The following is a 22043-nucleotide window of genomic DNA, read 5'->3' on the forward strand; positions in this document are numbered from 1 at the left end:
TGGCCACTGTCGTCTACTACTACTACTACTACTACTACTATTATTATTATTATTATTATTGATTTAATCTTCAATTCAATTCACCGTCTGGGACCAGTAAAAACTTAACACTTCAAGTCCTAACCAAGGACCTAAGAGCTGCTGCTACTATTACTACTACTACTACTACTACTACTACTACTACTACTACTACTACTACTACTATAATAATAATAATAATAATAATAATTATTATTATTATTATTATCTTAATCTTCAATATGATTCACAGTCTGGGACTGGTAAAAACTTAACACTTCAAGTCCTAACCAAGGACCTAAGAGCTGCTACTACTAACTACTACTACTACTAATTATTATTATTATTATTATTATTATTATTATTATTATTATTATTATCTTAATCTTCAATATGATTCACAGTCTGGGACTGGTAAAAACTTAACACTTCAAGTCCTAACCAAGGACCTAAGAGCTGCTGCTACTATTACTACTACTACTACTACTACTACTACTACTACTACTACTACTATAATAATAATAATAATAATTATTATTATTATTATTATTATTATCTTAATCTTCAATATGATTCACAGTCTGGGACTGGTAAAAACTTAACACTTCCAAGTCCTAACCAAGGACCTAAGAGCTGCTACTACTATTACTACTACTATATTATTATTATTATTATTATTATTATTATTTTAATCTTCAATATGATTCACAGTCTGGGACTGGTAAAAACTTAACACTTCAAGTCCTAACCAAGGACCTAAGGGCTATTAAGGTAACATCTGAGTACAGAGGCAGCTCTGAGTAAGGTGATTTTTTGCAAAGTCAGGATATCCAGGTTTAATAAGTTCAAAATTTCCATGTATCATGGCAGGCCTTTGGGTATTGCTCCAAGGGTTCCTGTTACTATTGGTACAACCATTAATTTCTTCCTCCACAAATGTTCAACTTCAATTTGCAGATCGCGAATATTCCGTTATTTCTTCTGGCTGTTATTATTTATTTGTTATTTTTTTCTAGCTCATTATTATTATTATTATTATTTGGTCTTATTGAGTCTCCCATCCAAATTATATTAAACTATATTCAGATCTGGACCCATCCAACATCTTGAGATCAGCCAGGTTTTGCCCCAGGTTGCTGCATAACTAAGAAGTCAAGTATAATGTGAACATATACAGGAAGGATTCATTAATTGGAGTTCCTTCGTTATATTTCATTTTGAGGATATTTATTTTCTTTAATTCAAAGCCAATGTAGAGTTTTCTCATGGCTTCACTTCTGTCCCACTTAGTCACTCCCTCAAAAAAAAAAAAGTACAATTCTATATCAAGAATGGTTCCATAAAATGTATAATTTGGCTGTTGGGCAAGGGAGAATTTACAAGACTTCACCAGCTTTCTCCATGGATGCAAAAATAGCCCAAATTCCGAAAAAAAAGTTTTCAAGGGCTGGGATTTGATCTCGCCAGGAGAAGACTGGCCTTCTCTAACGTCCTGGATGAACAGAAAAATACTTGCAATTCTTTGTGTTCAATTATCAGCACTCTTTTTTGAAATTGGACATTTCTCTGAAAATGGGGAGATTTCCTGCAAAAAAACGACACAGTGACATGTAGTGTGACTACAACAGCATCTGTCTGCCATCGTTAGCCCCAGTTTGTGAGCCTAAATTGTGAACCTGCTTATTTATCACCAATGATTTGTGCATTTGCCAATTGGATTAGGAGGCCAAATTATGTGTTCATCGCAATTTATTTATTTATTTGCAAATCAAATGCCCAGACCCTTGAATCATGGTTTCATTGAGGTGGTGTGTGTGTGTGTGTGTGTGTGTGTGTGTGTGTGTGTTTCAGTCACTCATGAATTTTGTAACTTCTGCATTGGGGCCTCTGTCATCTCTTCCAACTTGCATCTCTCTGTCATCTCTTCCAAAAAATGGAAAACTTTTAATTCCTTCCTTCCTTCTTTCTGTTTTTCCTCCCTTCCTTCCCTTCCTCCCTCTTACTTTTCCTTCCTTTTCCTTCCTTCTCTCTCCCTTTTTCTTTCCTTCCTTTCCTTTCTCTCCCTTTTCCTTTTCCTTTTCCTTCCTTCCTTCCTTCCTTCCTTCCTTCCTTCCTTCCTTCCTTCCTTCCTTCCTTCCTTCCTTCCTTCCTCCGTGCATCTGACTGTCAGGTGTGCTTGTTTGACACTTGTGACCTCTAGCTAAAAACCGGCTCACCCAAGAACTGCTCCGGCAGGTCAGCACTAACTTTCCCTTCTCCCTTACCGATCTGCGATTTTCTGGTGGTGTCCTGTCCTAAGAATAACCAAACCAGTAGACTTTGCCTACTTGAGTGACCTCTTCAGGGTTTTAGGCGGTTAGTTTCATGGCAGCAGCCCGGAAATGGTCAGCCACGACCCTTCTGGGCGGCTTGCCTTCCCACGACGAGGTTCAGGGCTCGGCAGAGGTGCAAAAAAACCCCTTTTAAACGCATTTAAAAGGGGCAGAGTTGTTGGGAATCGGATGCTGGGCGCTGCAGCTTCCTTCCTGGTTGGGGGTGTCTGTTTGCAGACAGAGAAGCATTGTGGGGGGCCGGGGGGCAAAAGGGTCCGGCCCGGGACCTTCCCTCGGCGAAGTTCACGTGCCCTTCCGACAACCGTGGAAGGCAGCCTTGTCTTCTGCCGGGGGGGGGGAACGGGGAACGGACGGATGGATTTCACCAGCTCATCCCCCTTAAATCACCTCGCCCGGAATCGGCGGAGCAAATTGCTCTCAATTAGTAGCTGAAGTGAACCCAACTGCCCTCCCCCCTCCAGCCGGGATCCTCCCCCTCCCCTCTCCGCGCCCCCCTCCCGGGGGGGGCAGGGATCTGATTTCACGGGAGATGTTTTAAGCCGGAGGCAAAATTGATGGCGAGAACAATGTAGATATTGATGGCTCTCTAGAGATGCCTCTGCAGGACGCGCCCCCCCCCACCCCCCCGGGCAGGTGTCGCGATCTGCGCCCCCCCCCCAACGAGCACACAATCACAGACAGACGCGCGCCTTTCTAGGATGCCCCAAAGCAGGGACTCCTGCTTGAGCAGGGGGCTGGACTAGAAGACCTCCAAGGTCCCTTCCAGCTGTGTTCTGAGACTGATTTTCTGATTCCTGCTCCTGGGCGAGGGTCTCCGGAAAGACTGGGTCTGGCTGGGGTGTGTGTGTGTGTGTGTGTGTGTGTGTGTGTGTGTGTGTGTGTGTGTGTTTCCACAGAGCCAGCGGGCGTCCAGGCCCTTCCTGCCTCCCCCTTTCCTCATGTAGCCGGGAGTTCCGCAGGGGAAAGGAGTTGCGGCGCCGGCGGGGAGCGAGGGCAGCGCAGCCGGGCGGGCGGGCGAAGCGCAGTCCCCGGGGAGCGCGATCCTTGATTAATTCGCCCGTCTAGACAGCGGCGGCGACGGCGGCGGCGGCTTATCGGCTCTGGCATCGCCTCTCCCAGCCAGACCGCGGCGGGGGAAGACGGGGGTTCCCCCCCCCCCCGGATCCGGGGATTGACCTGACTCCCACCGGAGGGGGAGCTTCCCCCCTGCCTCAGCCTGGCCAGGGGTCTCGGGGGTGATCTGGTAGGGCGTGGAGTTGGGGGGGGGGTCCAAGGCAGGAATAGCCCCAGGCTCTCAGCCACCCCCTCTCCAGGGGCACAATGCGGGGGGGGGGCGGCTGGCAGCTCCCATGAAAAGGGGGGAGCTCTTTTCAGGGCAAAACCCCCACCTTGCTAGCCAGGTAGAAGCTCTGAATAGGACTTTAGGCAAGGCTCTCAAAACTTTGGCAACTTTAAGCCCGGTGGTCTTCAATTCCCAGAATTCCCCAGCCAGCCCTGTCCGCAAGGCTGAAAGTTGTCAAAGTTGGGAGGATCCAGCTTAGCTTCTCCCCCATCAGTTTTTCTCCTAGGCCACCCTACTTTCACCCCAAAAAATCCCAATATTTTGGTGGGGGGTAGCAGCCTTTCTACATTAAGGAAAAAGATTTTGGGGCAAAGGATAAGCAGAAAAACCGTGCCCCCTCCCCAGAAGCCTTATGGAGTCGCTCTTCTGCACTGGCCTCGTTGAAATTTCAGCCACGGGGCAAATAGTTATAAATATGTAAGCTCTACATTCCACTTTTCCATGGGACAAGGATGCTCGGAAGTGTTCCTTTGTTGTTATTGTTGTTGTTAATTGCGAAGTCGTGTCCGACCCATCGCGATCCCATGGACAACGTTCCTCCAGGTCTTCCTGTCCTCTACCATCTTCTGGAGTCCATTTAAGCTCACGCCTGCTGCTTCAGTGACTCCATCCAGCCATCTCATTCTCTGTCGTCCCCTTCTTCTATTGCCCTCCATCTTTCCCAGCATCAGGCTCTTCTCCAGTGAGTCCTTCCTTCTCATTAGGTGGCCAAAGTCCTTGAGTTTCAGCTTCAGGATCTGGCCTTCTAAAGAGCAGTCGGGGTTGATCTCTTCTAGGACTGACCAGTTTGAACGCCTTACAGTCCAAGGGACTCACAGGAGTCTTCTCCAGCTAGCAGTAATTAAATGGAGGAAGAAACGGGACGGGACGTATTATACATCATTCAATGAGGTGCCACTAGAACAGGGGTAGGCAGAGCCAAGGTTGCCTACCCCTGCACTAGAATAAGTTGTTTCTGATCTTTGGACTGACAACTAGAGGTGGGGAGGGGGGCTGAGACCCATGGCACTTGCAATGGAGGTTTATTCCAGTTTGGGACTGGCCTCTCACAACCGTCTGCCTTTAAGATGCAGAGAAAGTCTTTCTGGAAAAGAATATGGGGGTCTCGGCCCCAACCCAATGTGCTAGTTTATCTGATCTTAGGAAAGAGTCAGTCCGTGTGAAATCACACTGTCTCCTCTGGGAAGAACAGTGACACCAATGATGAAGGAGAAGGAAAATGAAAAATGATCAAGAATGATCCCCAAAGAAGCATCTACCCCATTTTGGGCAATACAAGGCCATACTTGCTTTCTGAGGAGAACAACCTCTTTAGCAGGGCTTTTCAACCAGCGGTACAGGTACCACCTGTGGTACATTGGCACCTGGCAGGTGGTACGCGACCATCCTAGAAAAGTGGTAGTGGGGAGGGGCAGCACTGCACAAGCCTGAGTGAGAGATGGCTGGAGCTGCAGGGCTGTCAGGGCTCAACAGAAGCACCAGGATCAGCGCTTCTTTGGGGCTGTCAGGGCTCAGTGGAAATGCCAGGATCAGTGCCAGGCTCCAGCTGGAGCTCGGCACTGATCCTGACGCTTCTGCTGAGCCCAGAAGAAGCACCGATCAGCTGGAATGTTGCAGCGTCTCCAGGGTCTTGTGATTTACATTCAGATACTTGGCAACTGATTCATATTTATGACGGTCACAGTGTCCCAGGGTCATGTGAAGTGACCAAAACCTGATGCAACTACCCACCAGACGGGAGGAATAAAAACCAAACACCCCCACCCCACCCCCTGCTGCCAATCCTCAACAGAAATGGTCACAACAATGAAAACCTCGGACAGGAGGAAGAGCGCCGCCGGGCGGGCAGGCAGGTGTCTTGCTCGGCTGTGGCTCGGGGGGGGGCACTTTTTTCAGTGCCATTGTAACTTCGAATAGTCACTAAGCGAACTGTTGTAAGTCGAGGACTACCTGTACTTTATCACTTTTTTCCTTTTTTGGGGGGGGGTCGTCAAGTTTTTGACACCTTTCTAGGCAACTGGTGGTACTCGGATGTTGCCGTATCCTAAAAGTGGCACAATGGGTGAAAAGGTTGAAAAGCCCTGCTCTATAGGACTTACATTAGGTAGACCTTGCAGAAGGGCTTCCAGGAGAAACATCTGCCTGGGTTTGGTTCCTGACTCTGGAGGATGGGACACTTGTTATCTCAACACTACTTCTAGATAATCTCTTCCGGCGTGATGCTTCCAGATGTTTGGTCCTCAACACCTTTCACCCCTAGTTACCATGATTATTATAGGAACTCAAGTCCAACTCTTGAGGAGGGAGCAAACTGGAAAGGAGGGCTTATAGGATATCTGCTAGAAGAGAGGAAAATCCCTATTTATTTGGCCAAAAAAGCCTTCTGGGTAAACGTTAGATGTGGCAATCCGACTCTTTCAATTTAGTGCAGTGGTTCTCAACCTTTTTAATGCCGCGACCCCCAACCGGTCGTAAGTCGAGGACTACCCAACCGGTCGTAAGTCAAGGACTACTCAACAGGTGCAGCACCGTTTGCAGAATGGGATTTTTGGCGGGCTCAGCAGGGCAGAGACAGCCTGGACAATTCCTATTGGCTTTTGAAAGCCAATAGAATTAGACTCTATTCAAGAGAGTCTATTCTATTGGCTTTCAAAAGCCAATAGAATAAAAGGGAGTAGCTCAGCTAAGGAAAAGGGGGAAAAATGGCAGACTGCGTTGTTTGGTGACCTCTGTGAAGTGGTCGTTTGAGCCCAAATTGGGTCCCGACCCACAGGTTGAGAACCACTGATTTAGTGACTCCATTTTTGCAGGTATTTCTAGCCTTCACAAATGTCGATCAGAAGAAATATTCACGGGAAGAGACTGATGTGCAGAACACAAACAGAGGCCAACTACAGAATTCACAAGGGCAGAAAATAAGTCTATTCCTGAATTTATCACTGTGAGGAATAAGATAATCAGGAGTAAGAAGATCTGCTACATGTTATCTTAATCCCTGGAAATACTTCCTCAGGGGCGTATTTCATTTATTCCACTGATATCCTGTCTTTTTGTTCCAGAGCTCAAGGTGGCATTCATATTTTTTTTTTATACCAACAGGAGATGCTGAGGGTGGGATGAGACGGGGGGGGGTTCTTCCTGGTGGGAGTCTACCACTTTAACCCCTATTCTAAAAGCAATTCAGAATATGTACTTTGAACCTCACATAGATATACCACTTATATGGGCTGTTCCTGGTAGCATTGTTCCAATATTTGAGAAAGAGGAGAGGGTCAACTTATTTTCCAAAGCACCTGAAGGTGGGACAAGATGCAATGGATGGAAAGTAGTCAAGGAGAGAAGCAACCTAGAACTAAGAAGAAATTTCATGACAGAACAATTAATCAGCGGAACAACCTGCCTCCAGAAGTTGTGAATGCTCCAACATTGGAAGTTTTCAAGAGATTGGACAACCACTTTTTTGATATGGTAGATGGTTTCCTGATGGAATAGGGGGTTGGACTAGAAGATCTCCAAGGTCCCTTCCAACTCTGTCCTTCTGCCATTGCCTGACAATGAGAACAATTAATCAACAGAATGGCTTCTCTGCAGAAACTGTGGGTGTTCCAACACTGGACGCTTTTATGAAGAGAATGGACAGTCCTTTGTCCAGAATGATATAGAGCAGTGATGGAGAACCTTTTAGAGACCGAGTGCCCAAACTGCAACCCAAAACCCAGATAGGTATCGTTGGGTGCTGAGTGGGCATGCCCATTGGGTGGGTGTGGCCCATTGGGTGGGCATGGCTGCAGTGGTAACAGCAGACTGGGTGGGACTAAAAAATTCAATCAATCAATTCCAACTTTGCAAGATCTTTTTTTTCTCCCACGAAAATTTGAAATTGATAGATTGATTGAACCTTTTTGTTTTGCACACAGCGGTGGAGGCCTAAAGCGAAAAGATTTTATAAAACCCAGCTGAAGGCCCAGGATTGGGGTGATGCTGCGCGTGCCCACAGAGAGGGCTCTGCGTGCCGCCTGTGGCATGCGTGCCATAGGTTTGCTACCACGGATATAGAGTCTCCTTCTTGAGCAAGGGGTTGGACTAGAAGACCTCCAAGGTCGCTTCCAACTTTGTTATTCTGTTTCTTTAAGCTTCTGCATGAACCTGAAACCTTAAGAAAGGTTTCAAAGCAGTTCTACTTCTGTTTGTTAAAGCAGCAACATCTAAGAAGGCTTGGAGGCTCAATCATCTGAAAAAGAAAACAGAATCATATCATACTTTCAGTGCTGGCTTCTGAGAATGACGATAATTGATGGTGACACAAATACAATCCAACCTCACGTGTTCCAATATTTCTTTTAATGAACTTAGTGAAAATCACCACTTACAGAGAAGGAAAATGGCCATTATCAAAATGCCCGACGTTTGCAACATGCCCACAAAATTTAAAGTAAACCGGAACCGGTGCCCCAAATAATATTCTCACCTGGGGTTGAAATTCCTGTAGCTTATTATCTACATCGAGAACGTTGTGCTTCCTAAAAAACCGAAAACATTGGAAGCTCGGACAACAGTTGTCCAAAAAAACCCCTCTGCCAGACAACCAAACAACATAAATTGCTTTAGGAAAAAGTCTTAACAGGAGACCGGGAAAATATTACTGAAATGAAAAGAACAAACGTAGAAAACATTCATTGGTTGGTTTCTATTTAGAACAGTGTTTTTGTTTTTTTTTTCAAACTTGGCAACTTTAAGAGGTACGGACTTCAACTCCCAGAATTCCTCAGCCAGCCGTGAGTTGAAGTCCTCACTTCTTAAAGTTGCCAAGTTTGAAAAAAAAAACCCCCCACTGATTTAGAGGATAGTTTTAGCAGCATTACAAAATGCCAAATATTCTACTGTGTAGAAAAACAGGACACAAGGGTGAGTGACAAGGGGGTCTGCAGGATGTGGTCAAAAAAGCCAAGATGGGGCCCACAGACACAGATATAAAATCATGTGGCCATGATTGCCATTTTGACTTTTCTGACCTCCTGCGGGACAGCAGGGCTTTCTTCAATCTATCGTTCAGCTGGTTATGTCAAACTACAACACCCACATTAGTGAGAAAACGCTGGGAGTTATAATGCCAACTGGAGATGGCAGATTGCAGAAAGATATATACTCATAATAAAAGGATTATTTGTTTTTCCAAAACCATGAAACAGGATTTCAAAATATGTACAAGTCTTCCGACCGAAGTAGTGCAAATGATACGTTTTTTAATATATATATATATATACCTCTCTCTATGTATATTTATCTACAATATAGGCGTTGCCAAGATCGAAGAAATCTTTCCAACAGTCATCTTCAAGACAACCAACATTGCTCAACAAGGGGGAAAAAAACCGTCTTGGAAAAACAAAACAAAACAATTAAATAAATTATCCTTTTTTCTCTTTCTTCAAGAAAAACTGTCGGGCGTCTTCCCAGGTCTGCCGAGGGAACCTGTTTAACAGCTCCAAGTAATCTTGAGAACTGAAGAATGTTTCTGCCAAATGAAGAACACAGACTTACTTTAGAATTATGTTGGGATAATCCTCTGCTGGTTTTGGGGGTACCCCCCCCCAGATTTGTCTTACCTTGGAATCTATTTTCTGTTTTTTAAAAGAAGCTCAGTTAAAAAAAAAAAAGCGATTTAGCATTGGGTCAACTTTCTAAAACGCCACCGTGCGAGGTTTGAACACGAGACCACGGTTAATTTGATCGCCTGGATATTACTTACCCCTTTGTTGCGAAGGCTGGTTGTCTGTTTGGCCCGATCCTTGTGTAGAATCCTACAGAAACAAAAGCCAAATGTGGTCCAGGTTTGTCCGAAACACAATAACTGCCTGGATTTCCCAGCAAAAGCCAAAAATATATGCGAGCCGACTCGGAAAATGCTTCCTTTAATACAACGCTTTCCTCTTTAAAAGTTGTCAAAAGAGCCACGGTTGTGATAGGTTTTAGCAGGAGAAAAACTTTGAAGTACAAGTAAACTTGGCTTTTTTTTAAAAATGGCATTTTCTCCCCATTTCTAAAAATGAATACTTCTTTTCTTTTTTGAAGGGGTGTCATTATTATTATTTTCTGTTTCTCTGCATTTGGACAGTTCTGTGTTTTTGCATCCGTGTACATGCAACCTGATCGGATTCTCTCTGTTTGGCCCAATTCCCCATATGGTAAACATTTATTTTCCAGTCTAAGGGTTAGATTCTCACATTGGATCTTCGTTTCCCCCCCCCCCCAATGAAACAGGATGCTGGCCTTGGGAAGGCCCTCATTGTGTCTCCCCACCAGAGCACGCCACTGGAAATCCAAGTATCCGTGTAAATCTGTTTTTCATTTTGCAATAGCTGGGAGAAGAAAATAAACTCAGCTTTTTATGCAGCCTAATTGTTTGTTTATTTGTTTGATATTATTTTATTAGATTTTTATTTTAATTTTTTTAAAAAAAGAGAAATCCGCTTACTAAACAATTTCGACAGGCCAGAGGAAGCTAAGTTGTGTCTTCGGGTTACAGAACGAGAGAGGTTTATGTGAACAAAAATTTTAAAAAGATATCAATGCTAATTAAAATTAAGCTGGATTTGACTGAGGCTAGATTGCCCCGGTTTTTGAATGATGTAACTATATATATCGATTACTATACTGGTCAAAACAATAGTTCATTTTTCATGTAAGCAATCAAGGCTTTTGTTTTTTTATAACTTGCAGTAGCCAAAATCATTCACAGTTGCTAATTTGTGCTTTCAAAAGAGTTACAGAAGAAAACTTCCTCCATAAAAATGCATTTCATCCTTCCGTTGTTCATTTAATGGATCAGATCTCTTGGTTTTATGACCTGAGCCTTGTTTTTCATTTTTTGCTGCTATTGCGGTATATTTTTATGTATTTATTTACAATTTCACTCTCGAATATAAATATTGCCAAGTCTTGCAGAAACCGTTTTAAGTGGATGGGAAAAAACGTTTAAATCTTTCAACCATTTTACAGATTTGCAACAGGTTAAACACTACAAATTTGGAATGTGTCTGAAGGTTGATAGGAGCAATTAAATGTCTATGCATGGACATGTGCACATAAATAAACATTGCTTTGTACAAGCTGATTTTTAAAGTAGACTGCTGGCATGCCCAAAAAACGTGCATCCTTACACACATAAAAAAGAATGATTGTTTATGTAAACTGGAATTTCTGATCTAAACATTTAGCACAGCCGATATTTATTGCCACTAGCAACAGGATCTAAAGTTCATATCTGTAATTAAAAAAAATAAACCCTCCATTCTATTTAAATATTAGCAATGTTTACATTTTGGTATCAGTTGCATTATATTAAAACTAGATTTGTCTGTTGAATGGGATCATGGTATCTATTTCAGGAGCTTACCTGCATCTTAGGAAGTATCAGCTGTTCAAATTTTTAGCAGAATGAACTAGGCACATTTTAAGAAAAAACATCAGCCGATAGTTAGAGTATTCTCCAAAAATATTTAGCAAATTTTTATGAGATAAAACTTAGGACCATAAACAAGCCTTTCATTTGGGAAAAAATGGAAAACTTGTCATTCCTTTCTTCCTCCCTCCCTCTCCTTTTTCCTTCTTCCCTCCCTCTCCTTTTTCCTTCCTTCCTTCCTTCCTTCCTTCCTTCCTTCCTTCCTTCCTTCCTTCCTTCCTTCCTTCCTCTTTCAAATTAAAAATTACTACGCTTTTTTTAGGCAGAAATCTCTGTGTGATGACTTCACATCAACCAATGTTTACCTGAATGAAGGTGGCCAACAACACACAACTCATTTCTTGCTCCAGGATGATCTTGTTTTGTGGGTTATTGTAACAAGCGGCAATTAGTGTCGGAAAGAGGATTTTGATCAGTCGAGGGTCGCTGAAATACTGGAAAGGCAACTGACACAGCTTCTGCAGCACGGTGGGATGGCGGCCGGATTGCACAATCATCTGAAAAAGGCAGAGAGCACCACGTTACAGTCAGCTGTGCTGATAGATTTCCCTGATCGCCTGGAAAAGGAGTAAAATCAAGTTATGAAGCCAAGAAGCATTAATTAATAAAAACAACAAGAAACTATATTTTTTTTATTTTAAATATCAATTTCGGATTGCACCCTCCATCCAGCTACTACTACTTTTTTCTGGTACTTGCAAAACTACACAATAAGAATTTTACAGAAAATACGAACTTTGGAATTCTTCAGTAACAACACAAAAAGGCAAAAAAAAAAAAAAATACCTACACATACCTAGACAGGGAGAAAACACGTGTAAAATTGTAGTAACTGGTAAAAGATTAAGAAAAGTAGAGATTTTAGGGAAGAGCTGCTCCTAACAACTTGCTTTTCGGAACAACCAGAAAAGACAATGAAACACGTACAGCAGAGTTAGGATTCTGAGCAGTAGCTGAAAAAGATCCTCCCATTAGGTCTTTTTTGAAAAAAAAAAAAAAATCTGGATTTTTATTAATGCCTTTGACGGGATTGTTTAGATAAATGGAGCTGCTGTCAGGCAAGGCAAACTTTAAAGCAGAAGTTATGCTAAGCAACGCTCTTGCTGGTTTCTTCCAGGGAAAATTTCTTCATATTTAATTCCACATAATAAAGAAACGGTAGATGACATCAGCTTAGGCTCAGGGGACACTCAGGAAGATAATAGCCATCATAAAATTAATGATAGTAAGGAGGAGGAGGAGGAGGATGGTGACACGCAAAAGAACCGTTTGACCCACATAGGACTTTCTTGCCTCCAAGGAAACTCCTCCAATTGAGGACGGGGTAGCTTTTTCTAAGGTTGCGATTCAGAAAAAAACAATAACTGCACATTTAACAGGTATACACAGCAGGGCCAAGCTGTGCTCCAAATTAAAACCAGAAGGTCAAAAAGGAAAAGAGAGAGAGAAAGAGAAAGAAATGGTTAAGAGGCCAGAGGAACATAAATTACAGGGATTTACAAGTTTCAAAGAACTTTTAACAATTCGCTAAGAACACATTCTCGGTTCATAATGCAGTTCAGGTCAAGCACCCATCGACCAGCGCAATAGTTCACATTTTTTAGTTCAATAGCGAAAATGAAATTGAAAACCTTCCAGCGAATACAAAGAGGAACCCCTTAAGTCTTCTAAATCCAAATGGAATTTTAAATACACAGGCTGTGGGAGGGTCCACCCTCCGTGGGAGGCAGGCAGGGGCTGTGGCTTTGAATGGCACCCCTCCCTCCAAAAAGGCAGGGTTGCAACTGAGGTCCTAAAAGTCATTTTAATCAATATGGTCAGCTTCATCCAACGAGGTCCGTTCTTCCTGAGGTGTGCATTTCTTATTTTCATGAAAAACAAAACAACACAAAAATTGTGGGTTTAGAAAAAGCACTTTTGACAGATTTTTCAGTGGTTAAAATTACCCCCAGCAAACGTTCAAAACAAGCTGTTTATGTGGCCGCATACTTTGCGATGTTCACAAATGTTAATTCTGAAAACCCAACCTTTGCTTCTTTTTAAGTATCTTCCAAAAATAAAGCTGCTTACAAGGAAAATTTGTATTTCTATCTTATCCTTTACTAAGTCGTATCTAACCTTGGGATATAGAAGATTATCATTAACCAAGGGATACGGGGCTGTGTTGGTTATTCTACGTGTGCAAAAATTGTTCTTTGTCTGACTCAAGGAAGTAGAATTTAAAATAGCCGCTTAAAAATGCTTTTATTAATGTCTTTTTGTTTGAAGACCGCAAACTGCTTCCTTGCCACACAGCTGAGAGTGAGTGAAAAATAAGATTTGTTCTAGAAACAGTTGCCCATTGCTTCTCATTTCAGGAAAGACAAAACTGTTGAAAAACAATTTCGCTGACCGCTTTCACGGATGAGGAACACTAGCCAGCCTCACGACTGCAGGTGAAAGAGGTCTGACATTTTTAGAAATAAAAATAAGGCCACCCGTTGGGTTCCTGTAGAATCCTTCCAGAATCCCGAGAGAATCACTGGAAGAATTTTTCTGAATCTTGCATGCTGAGGAGCAGCAGAGAACAATTGGGAAAAAGACCGTTTCAAGAGGAATTTTGATTTTTTTTTTCCTAGTTAAACCAGCCTGACTTCAGAGGGTTGAGATGTGGACTCAACAGGCTATTTTGATCTTTGGTTTATAATACATTTCTTAACAAATGAAGGCTTGTAAGGGTTCTTGAAAAGGTCTACTCCCAAGTTAATGGAAAAGGCAACCAAAAGGCCAAATTCTTGGAAGATGCAGATATTAGGGAATAAAGCCTTATTTTATGCCTTGTATTTTATTGAATGAAAAGCAAGATTCCTAGTTAACACCACTGCCTGTTTTAACAAAACATGGAAGGTTTATTCCTGTGTTTTTCACATGGCTGGCTTAACTACCTGCAGATACTCGGTGGAACTCTCTCTACACTCTCTCTTTCGTTCCTTAAACACAACGCTGGTGTGAGAGTTGTTTTCGGATTACGGGACTTCTGGTTGGGGGCTTACACACCCTTTTTGTGGCAGACTCAGGGGCTAAGATAGTGCAATGTTGAGTTGGCACCTTGGCGAGATAAATTCAAGCTACTGCTTGTTGATACCTCCAAAATCACACTAGCTCGTTCACCAAACGTAAAGCCTCACCTTATACACAGCAATGAAACCTTTGATAGTCAACGTTTAAATATCATTAAGAGTGGGAAAAGCCATACATGAAGAAGGTGGCTCCATCAAGGACTGGAAAAAAGGAGGGATGTCCAACAAGGCAACTCTTGTGAGGAAAGCTGCCATGATCTGCTGCCAGAGAAGACCACTTCTTCCTGACCTCAGAAGAAGCCACCTTCTGGAGGAGTTTTGATTGATCAGCTCTGATGGCACCTCCCATCTGTTGTTTTCATCACATTTCTTCTTCTCCTCTTTCACTTCCTCCTTCTCTCTTGGAAGGCTTATTTGAACTTTAGGGTTTTTTCAGCTCTATGGGCAGGCAAAACCCTAACCTGTAGGAAGCTTCAGAGATATTTTATGGAACCTACACTACTGAACCCTGGCTTAATACGATGGAGAGGGTGAGGATTAAACTACCGGCTATGAAAGGGTATAGTTGGGGCTGAAGTGGACCTCCTTTAAAGCAAAATTCTTATCAACTTTTTGTTAACTCTTAAAGGTTTTCATTTTTCCACGTTTAATGCTTTTAATGCTCTAATTGTTTCATATTGTTGTTTTATGATATAAGCCGTCTGGAGTCTAGGACAGCGAGATGGGCAGCACATAAATTATATAAAAACAAAATAAAATAATAATAAAATAAAACAATAAAATAAAATAATAAAATAATAAAATAAAATAAATACAGGTAGTTCTTAACTTACAACAGCTCATTTAGTGACCATTCAAAGTTACAATGAGACTGATAAAAGTGACTTACGACCGTTTTTCATACTGACGACGCTGGCAGCCTCCCCTGTGGTCACGTGATCAAAATCCAGACGCTTGGCAACTGTCTCACAGTTATCACGGTTGCCGTGTCCCTGGGTCATGGGATCCCTTCTGACCAGCAAGGTCAATGGGGAAGACGGTTCCACTTAACAGTGACTTGCAGCGATTTGCTTAGTGACCGTGGCAAGAAAAGTCGTAAAATGGGGCATACCTCACATAACCAATGTCTCACTGAGCAACAGAATTTTGGGGCTCAACTGCGTCGACAATTACCCGTAAAAATAAAATCATAAAGAGCCGAGGTGGCGCAGCAGTTAGAGTGCAGTACTGCAGGCCACTTTAGCTGACTGTGTTCAGCAGGTCAGCGGTTCAAATCTCACCGGCTCAAGGTTGACTCAGCCTTCCATCCTTCCGGGGTAGGTAAAATGAGGACCCAGATTGTTGGGGGCAATGTAAATATATATATATATATACATTGCTTACTGGTGTACACCGCTTAGAGAGTGCTTGCACTTAAAGCGGTATATAAGTCTCATAAATAAATAAAATCATAAAAATAAAATCAAAGTAGGAACGGGCTGGTTTGCCTTGGATGGGTGTTCTTTACCGGGTCTGCATTCCCCCAGTAGGGTCAACCGCCTTAGGAATGCTGGGATTAAAAAGTTCTGGGAGACCCCGAAGGAGACCACACTCAAAATCTGATAAGGGGCTCCCTGGGGTGATAACTTGCATTGACTGACAGTTACAGGAACCCATCCTTTCCAAGCAAAAGGAACTGAGTTCCTGCGGTCTATGGTTTCTAAGAGCACAATGGGCCATTTAACCATTTAAATGCATTTGGGTGAGGTTATTTATAACTCCATAAAAAAAGAAACCCGTTCCTCCTCCTCGTGTGATGGAGCTCTGGAATGTACCTTCTCCGGCTCTCAAATTAGATCTGCATTATTTCTTTGCTACTCTATAAACAAATCCGGGGCTGTAACCGTTTAATCAGAAGGATATGTCATCTTGGGGGGGGGGGTGTCAAACTCTTTACCCATCTGTTTCTCAAAGATTTAACACTAGAAAGGCTTTGTGTTTTGGGGGGGTGGGTGAGGAAAGGAGGACCTTTTATTTTTTTGTAAGAATATTTATCAAGTTTCCTCCCCTATAATTTGGTGGACCTGCAGTTGGCTAGACCTTTAAAGGCTAACTCTTTCTCTTAAAGGAGTAATAGTGTTGGAAGGTGATCAATTTGACTTTAAAACGAAATTTTAAGAATGAATACAGAATAACTGAGATGGAAAGAACCTTGGAGGTCTTCTAAGCCCAGCTTCCTGGTCAAGCAGGAGACCCTATGTCAGTGGTGGCGAACCTATGGCACGGGTGCCAGAGGCAGCACTCAGAGCCTTCTCTGTGGGCACGTGCGCCGTCGCCCCAGTCCTAGGTCTTCAGCTGGGTTTTATAATACCTTTTTGCTTTAGGCCTCCGCTGCCATGTGCAAAAAAAAAAAAAAAAAAGTTCAATCAGTCAATTTCAACTTCTCGTGGGAAAAAAAGGATCTTGCAAAGTTGGAATTGACTGATTGAACTTTTTAGTCCCAACCAGTCTACCATTACCACTGCAGCCACGCCCACCCAATGGGCCACACCCACCCGGCACCCGACGATGCATAAGTGGGTTTTGGGTTGCAGTTTGGGCACTCGGCCTCTAAAAGGTTCGCCATCACTGCCCTATGTAATTCTGGGCAATGGCTGCCCAACCTCTTCTTAAATATGTAAAATTAATTGATGAGTTAATTATATCTTCTTTGCATTACATCTTCCCTCCCTTTTGTAAATCTGAGTGCAGTCCTGGGGTGACTCACTTAACTGTTACTTGCTTAGTGACAGAGGTCCCAGTCCCAACTATGGTTGTAAATTGAGGATTATCTTTAGTTCCTAAGTTGTAGCTAGGACCCTCAGCATTTTAAACAATTGCGGTAAAGACCATGTTCTCCCCTGCAATAAACTGGATTGTGTGAGATCATGATAGCAATAGCCCTTAGACTTATATACTGCTTCATAATGCTTTACAGTCGGTTTAAGCAGTTTACAGAGTCAGCATCTTGCCCTCAACAATTGGGATCCTCATTTTATGACCTTGGAAGGATGGAAGGCTGAGTCAACCTTGAGCTGGTCAGGATTGAACTGCTGGCAGTGGGCAAAATTAGCCAGCAATGTGGCATTCCAACCACTTCACCACGATGTATGGATGTATGGGTGGGTGGGTGGATAGAAGGAAGGAAGGACAATAGTACTTAGATTTATATACCGCTTCACAATGGTTTACAACCAGTTCAAGTGGTTTTACAGAGTCAGAATCTTGCTCCCCCAACCATCTGGGTCCTCATTTTACTAACCTCGGAAGGATTGACAGCTATCGTTCCCGCATTATGTCTAATCTTAAATGGTGTTGTCTGATCGACTTCTTACACGTGTACGAAAGATGTAACAAGAACCGGATCGAATGTATCCTTGCCTAAACTTTCACGGACCGCATCCACAGCTGCCGCTCAGCCCGGGATCCCAAACCTCAACGACAGCCGGCCCCGTGTATGTCAGAACTAAGCTAGCAAAATGACCATAACGGTGACACCTTTTAAACGTTGCCTAGATTGTCATCTTAATCCAATTAAAAAGAATAAACAAGCCTACATTGGAAACAGATAAACAAACTTTAAGCCAAAGGACGTATGACTAACAGATGTAAGTAAATCTAGAGCTGGAGGGTGGAGAGGGGGTCAAAGGGGTGGGTGGAGGGAAGATTTAGGAAGAGAGGAAAAAGGCTCACTTCCCTTGTCTGTCTGTAGACCTTCTTGTTACAAATGCAGACCGATTCCTTCCCTGCAAAGATTATTCTACAGGCGCCTTTTCATGCCGAGTTTAATGTGCTAATGCCATGGAAACAAAGGAGGGATCTGTAGAAGTGAATTATTTTCTGGCATCATATGATGGTGGTGGTCATCCTGTACATTCTGGCGGCGAACCACCAAGAGCTATTCCGCTCTGCAGGGCCCGCAAAACATCAGGCGCGCTTCTCAGCACCTGAATGGATCACTAAGGTGAATAGATTCTGAGAGAAGAGCGCTCAGGGTTGAACAGTGGGGTCTTTGATGCTCTCTGATTTGTGTTGTTTTCTTGAAGACGTTTCATGACCCAACTAGGTAACATCATCAGTGTTAGAGGGCTTTGCAGAGAGGAGGAGGAGGAGGAAGAGGAGGAGGAGATGGACTGTGTGGTCCTTTCGTGCTCTCTGAGCTTGGTGGTTTTCTTGCAGGCGTTTCATGACCCAACTAGGTAACATCATCAGTGCTAGAGGGGTTTGCAGAGAGAAGGAGGAAGAGGAAGAGGAGGAGATGGACTGTGTGGTCCTTTCGTGCTCTCTGAGCTTGGTGGTTTTCTTGCAGACGTTTCATGACCCAACTAGGTAACATCATCAGTGCTAAAGGGGTTTGCAAGAGCCTGTGTGGTCCTTGGTGCTCTCTGAGTTTGGCTGTTTTTCTGCAGGTATTTCACGACCCAACTAAGGAACATCATCCGTACTTGATGATGGCCATCCCCATCACAGCACCATGAACACCGTCAGAGAACTGACGATGTTACCTAGTTGGGTAACGAAACATTTGCAAGAAAACAACCCAGTTCAAAGAGCCCCAGGGACCCCAGAAATAAACGGATTCCTCCTTTGCATGAAATCCTTGGCCAAAACTGGATCGACTGCCTGATTAGCAAATCCCTCTTTTCAGGTAGTTTATAACAGGGGTCCTCAACCCAGGTCAAATTCACGTCCCAAGTTAGGTTGAGCCAGAAAGCAAGAGGCATGACCTGGGCGAGACAGGTTCAGACCATCTCCCAAAGCAAAACTTAACAACAACAACAACGTTGGAAGGGACCTTGGAGGTCATCTAGTCCAACCCCCTGCTCAGGCAGGAAACCCTATACCATTTCAGACAAGACTTAAAACCTGGGACCTCAGGACCTAACCTAAAGGCTGGGCCCGGTCTGCGGGTTTGACTCATAGCCCAACCTGGAGTGGCTCAAGACCCATCTTGATTCAAAGGGATCTGGTTTAGAGAACCGGGGCAAAAAAACCATTCAGGCAATTCTCAACTTAAGCCCCATCACTTAGTGACTGTTTGAAGTTACGGCAGGTCTACCTGGAGGCTATTTATGACCTGGATTCAAAATTCCCATAGTTGTTCCCCGCCCCCCCCCCCCAGTCACGTGCCATGAACACTGCCACATTTATTAACAATCATGTGACTTTTTGCCCCAAACCGGCAGCTACGTCCGGCTTGGGCAAATTGGTGACCACCGTCAAACGTCAAGCACCCACCGGTTTGTTTAATGACCGCCGTGTTCAATGAACAATGGTCGCAAAAAGGTCGTAAAACGGCTCAGACCCAATTTACCCAAATGACAGACCCAATTTACGACTGCTACAACGGCATGGACTACGACCAGCATGCTCCATTATGGTCAAGGACTACTGTTGCACTTGTTTAGTGACGAATGGACACTAAAAGATGATTAACAAGCACAAGTATCATAATGACAAGAACGACCCTCCCCTCATCTTGTATCTTGCATTGACGCAGCTCCGGCACGGCCTTAGCTGAAAAGGAATCATTTCTTTAAAAGAAACAAGTGGATATTTAAAAGCACTTTCTCCAAGCCGCTCATATTAAGCTGATCTTAGAACAAGGAAAGGGTTTCCAATTGTAACGTTTGCTTCTGAGATCCAGATGCCTTTCAGTTCATAAAGGGGCAAAAATTGTAAAACCGTTGGTAAATACATGCCCAATATTATGCTGTCTGAGTTATAATTTGGAACACTGGGAGACAAATGGCCGGTGCATTGTATATATAAAAAAAAAATATGCAAAGGTTTTTTTCTTTCTTTGCTCTTTTTAGAAATTCCCAGTGCAAAACAAACTCATTTGTCATTCATGTTAATTTAATTATCGGACCCCTTTCAACTGTCCAATTTAAAATGCAAATGTGCTCAAAAGTTGCCAGCCACCACGGGGGTTTACTAATTAGATCAGAGAGCAAGATGCAAGGAGCCTGCTAATTAACAGCAATACTTTTAATTAAGAAACGGCGACTCTTTTGTGAAGCCCTCAATTGGCTTTGTCGTTTATAAGTGGGGCTGAAGGATTTGTTCTCCTTCCCCAGGATTCCCTTCAGTGCCCATCCGTGGTATCGTGGGAGCTGTTAAGCTGACGGATGAGTGATGAAATGGGCTAACAAATAGGGAGGGAGGGATATTTTTGTGGGATAGGGGTAGTTCTCCCCCAGGGAATAAAAGGAGGCTAAATCTCTTTCGGCCCCCCAAAAACTATATAAATGAAAGCTCAGATCATGAAGTTCCCACCAAATGGAGCCCCTGGCCAGGAGTTACGGAGAGGTGACCAGGCCATGGAGAGGAGAACGTTCCCAGTTGTTGCATATCCAAGTAGAAGGTCTGTGGTGATTGTCCATCATCCAGGTCAGGCTTTTCGGTGGTTTTCCTTCTTTGAAAACGTTTCGCTTCTCATCCCTGAAGCTTCTTCAGTTCGGAACTGAAGAGGCTTCTTGGATGGGAAGTGACAGGTTTTCAAGGGAAAAAACCTGAGAAAGTCCAGTTGCCTTTTGGAAAAGCATCTTTGGGATGTCCAGGCTGGATTGTAAAAACAACATTTTATGTCCCTGGACGGCCGATTCCAGAAAGGCTTATCAGAGCAAGGGTGTGCCTAGTTTGTTATGCTGGTTATGGCAAATACAACCCATCTCTTTTTGATCAGAATGTGACAAATTAATCTGCTTTGGATGCAAAAAGCGGTGAAGGTAGTCCTGAACTTACGACGAGTTGCTTAGTTACAACAATTCAAAGTTACAACGGAACTATCCTGGGGGCTTCTTACAACTCGGATTTGCAGTTCTGACAGTTGTCCCCGCCACCCATGGTCATGTGACCCAACTTCAGACGTTCAGCAACCAGGCTGCATTTATAGTGTCCTGTAGTCACATGACCACGTTATACCTTGGTTTTGTTGAAAACTGGCACTGATTACCAGTTTTCAGTCAAACTGCCTGCTGGCTGAGGAATTCTGGGAGATGAAGTCCACACATGTTCAAGGTTGGGAAACACTGGGCTGAAAACTTCTAAACAGTCCTCCATACCTGGTTGTCTGGATGGTTGACAGTGAAGTAGCCCACACAGACAATGACTTCGTGAAGCAGCACTTCGCAGGTGTGGTGGGAACAGTGCCAGAGCAGGGAGCTGATGATGTGCCGAAATGCCAGGGAGAGACCTTCAGCGCCAACCACAGACTGGAGGGAAAGGAGAGAAATCTTAGAGGCATCTTCTACAAACATCTGACTGAATCCAAAGATTGATGTGAAGTCTTGTTTTTTTAAAATAGGTTAAGCCTATTTTTTACCTTTTTTAAACAGGCTAAACTACCTAAAGCCTTTTTCGATATGAAAGAAGATTGGGAATTGAGAGACTATTGGCGTGAACGTAATCAAGAAGAAAAGGATTTTACGTTTTTCTCAGATAGACATCAATCTTTTTCAAGAATTGATTTCTTTTTGATTACAACAGATTTATACAACAGGGTAAAGAATGTAAAAATTTTTCCTAGGACACTGTCCGATCATAGTCCAGTTTGGATGGAACTGTTTGCAGAGAAGGAAGACAGGAGATCCTGGAGGGTGAATGAGAACTTATTTAAAAAAGAAAAAAATGTTCACAAATTAAAGGAATGTTTAAAGGAATATTTTACTTTAAATATGAATAAGGGAACATCAATGTCAATGGTGTGGGATGCAAGTAAGGCTTTCATGCGTGGTATTTTGATAAAAATGAATAATTTGCATAGACAGGAACAGACTCAGAAACGGAAAGACTTGGAAGAGGAGATT

The 22043-nt window shown here is 43.3% G+C and overlaps 1 protein-coding gene across 2 annotated transcripts in view; it reads right to left on the reverse strand.

Annotated features, from left to right (window-relative positions):
- Positions 1–8012: 8012 nt before the first annotated feature.
- Positions 8013–22043, reverse strand: part of SCAPER (S-phase cyclin A associated protein in the ER) — a 105170-nt gene continuing 91139 nt past the window's right edge. For both annotated transcript variants that reach the window (XM_039337614.1, XM_039337615.1), the window contains 4 exons: positions 21300–21449; positions 11461–11652; positions 9443–9494; positions 8013–9208 (listed from right to left, as the gene is read on the reverse strand). In XM_039337614.1, the coding sequence (XP_039193548.1) occupies positions 9102–9208; positions 9443–9494; positions 11461–11652; positions 21300–21449 (501 nt within the window). In that variant the 3' untranslated portion in view covers positions 8013–9101. The remainder of the gene's footprint in view (positions 9209–9442; positions 9495–11460; positions 11653–21299; positions 21450–22043) is intronic.

Source organism: Crotalus tigris, unplaced genomic scaffold (genome assembly GCF_016545835.1).
Source record: "Crotalus tigris isolate CLP2741 ecotype Arizona unplaced genomic scaffold, ASM1654583v1 scf7180000017683.1919423, whole genome shotgun sequence".
NCBI classification, from domain to species: Eukaryota; Metazoa; Chordata; class Lepidosauria; order Squamata; family Viperidae; genus Crotalus; species Crotalus tigris.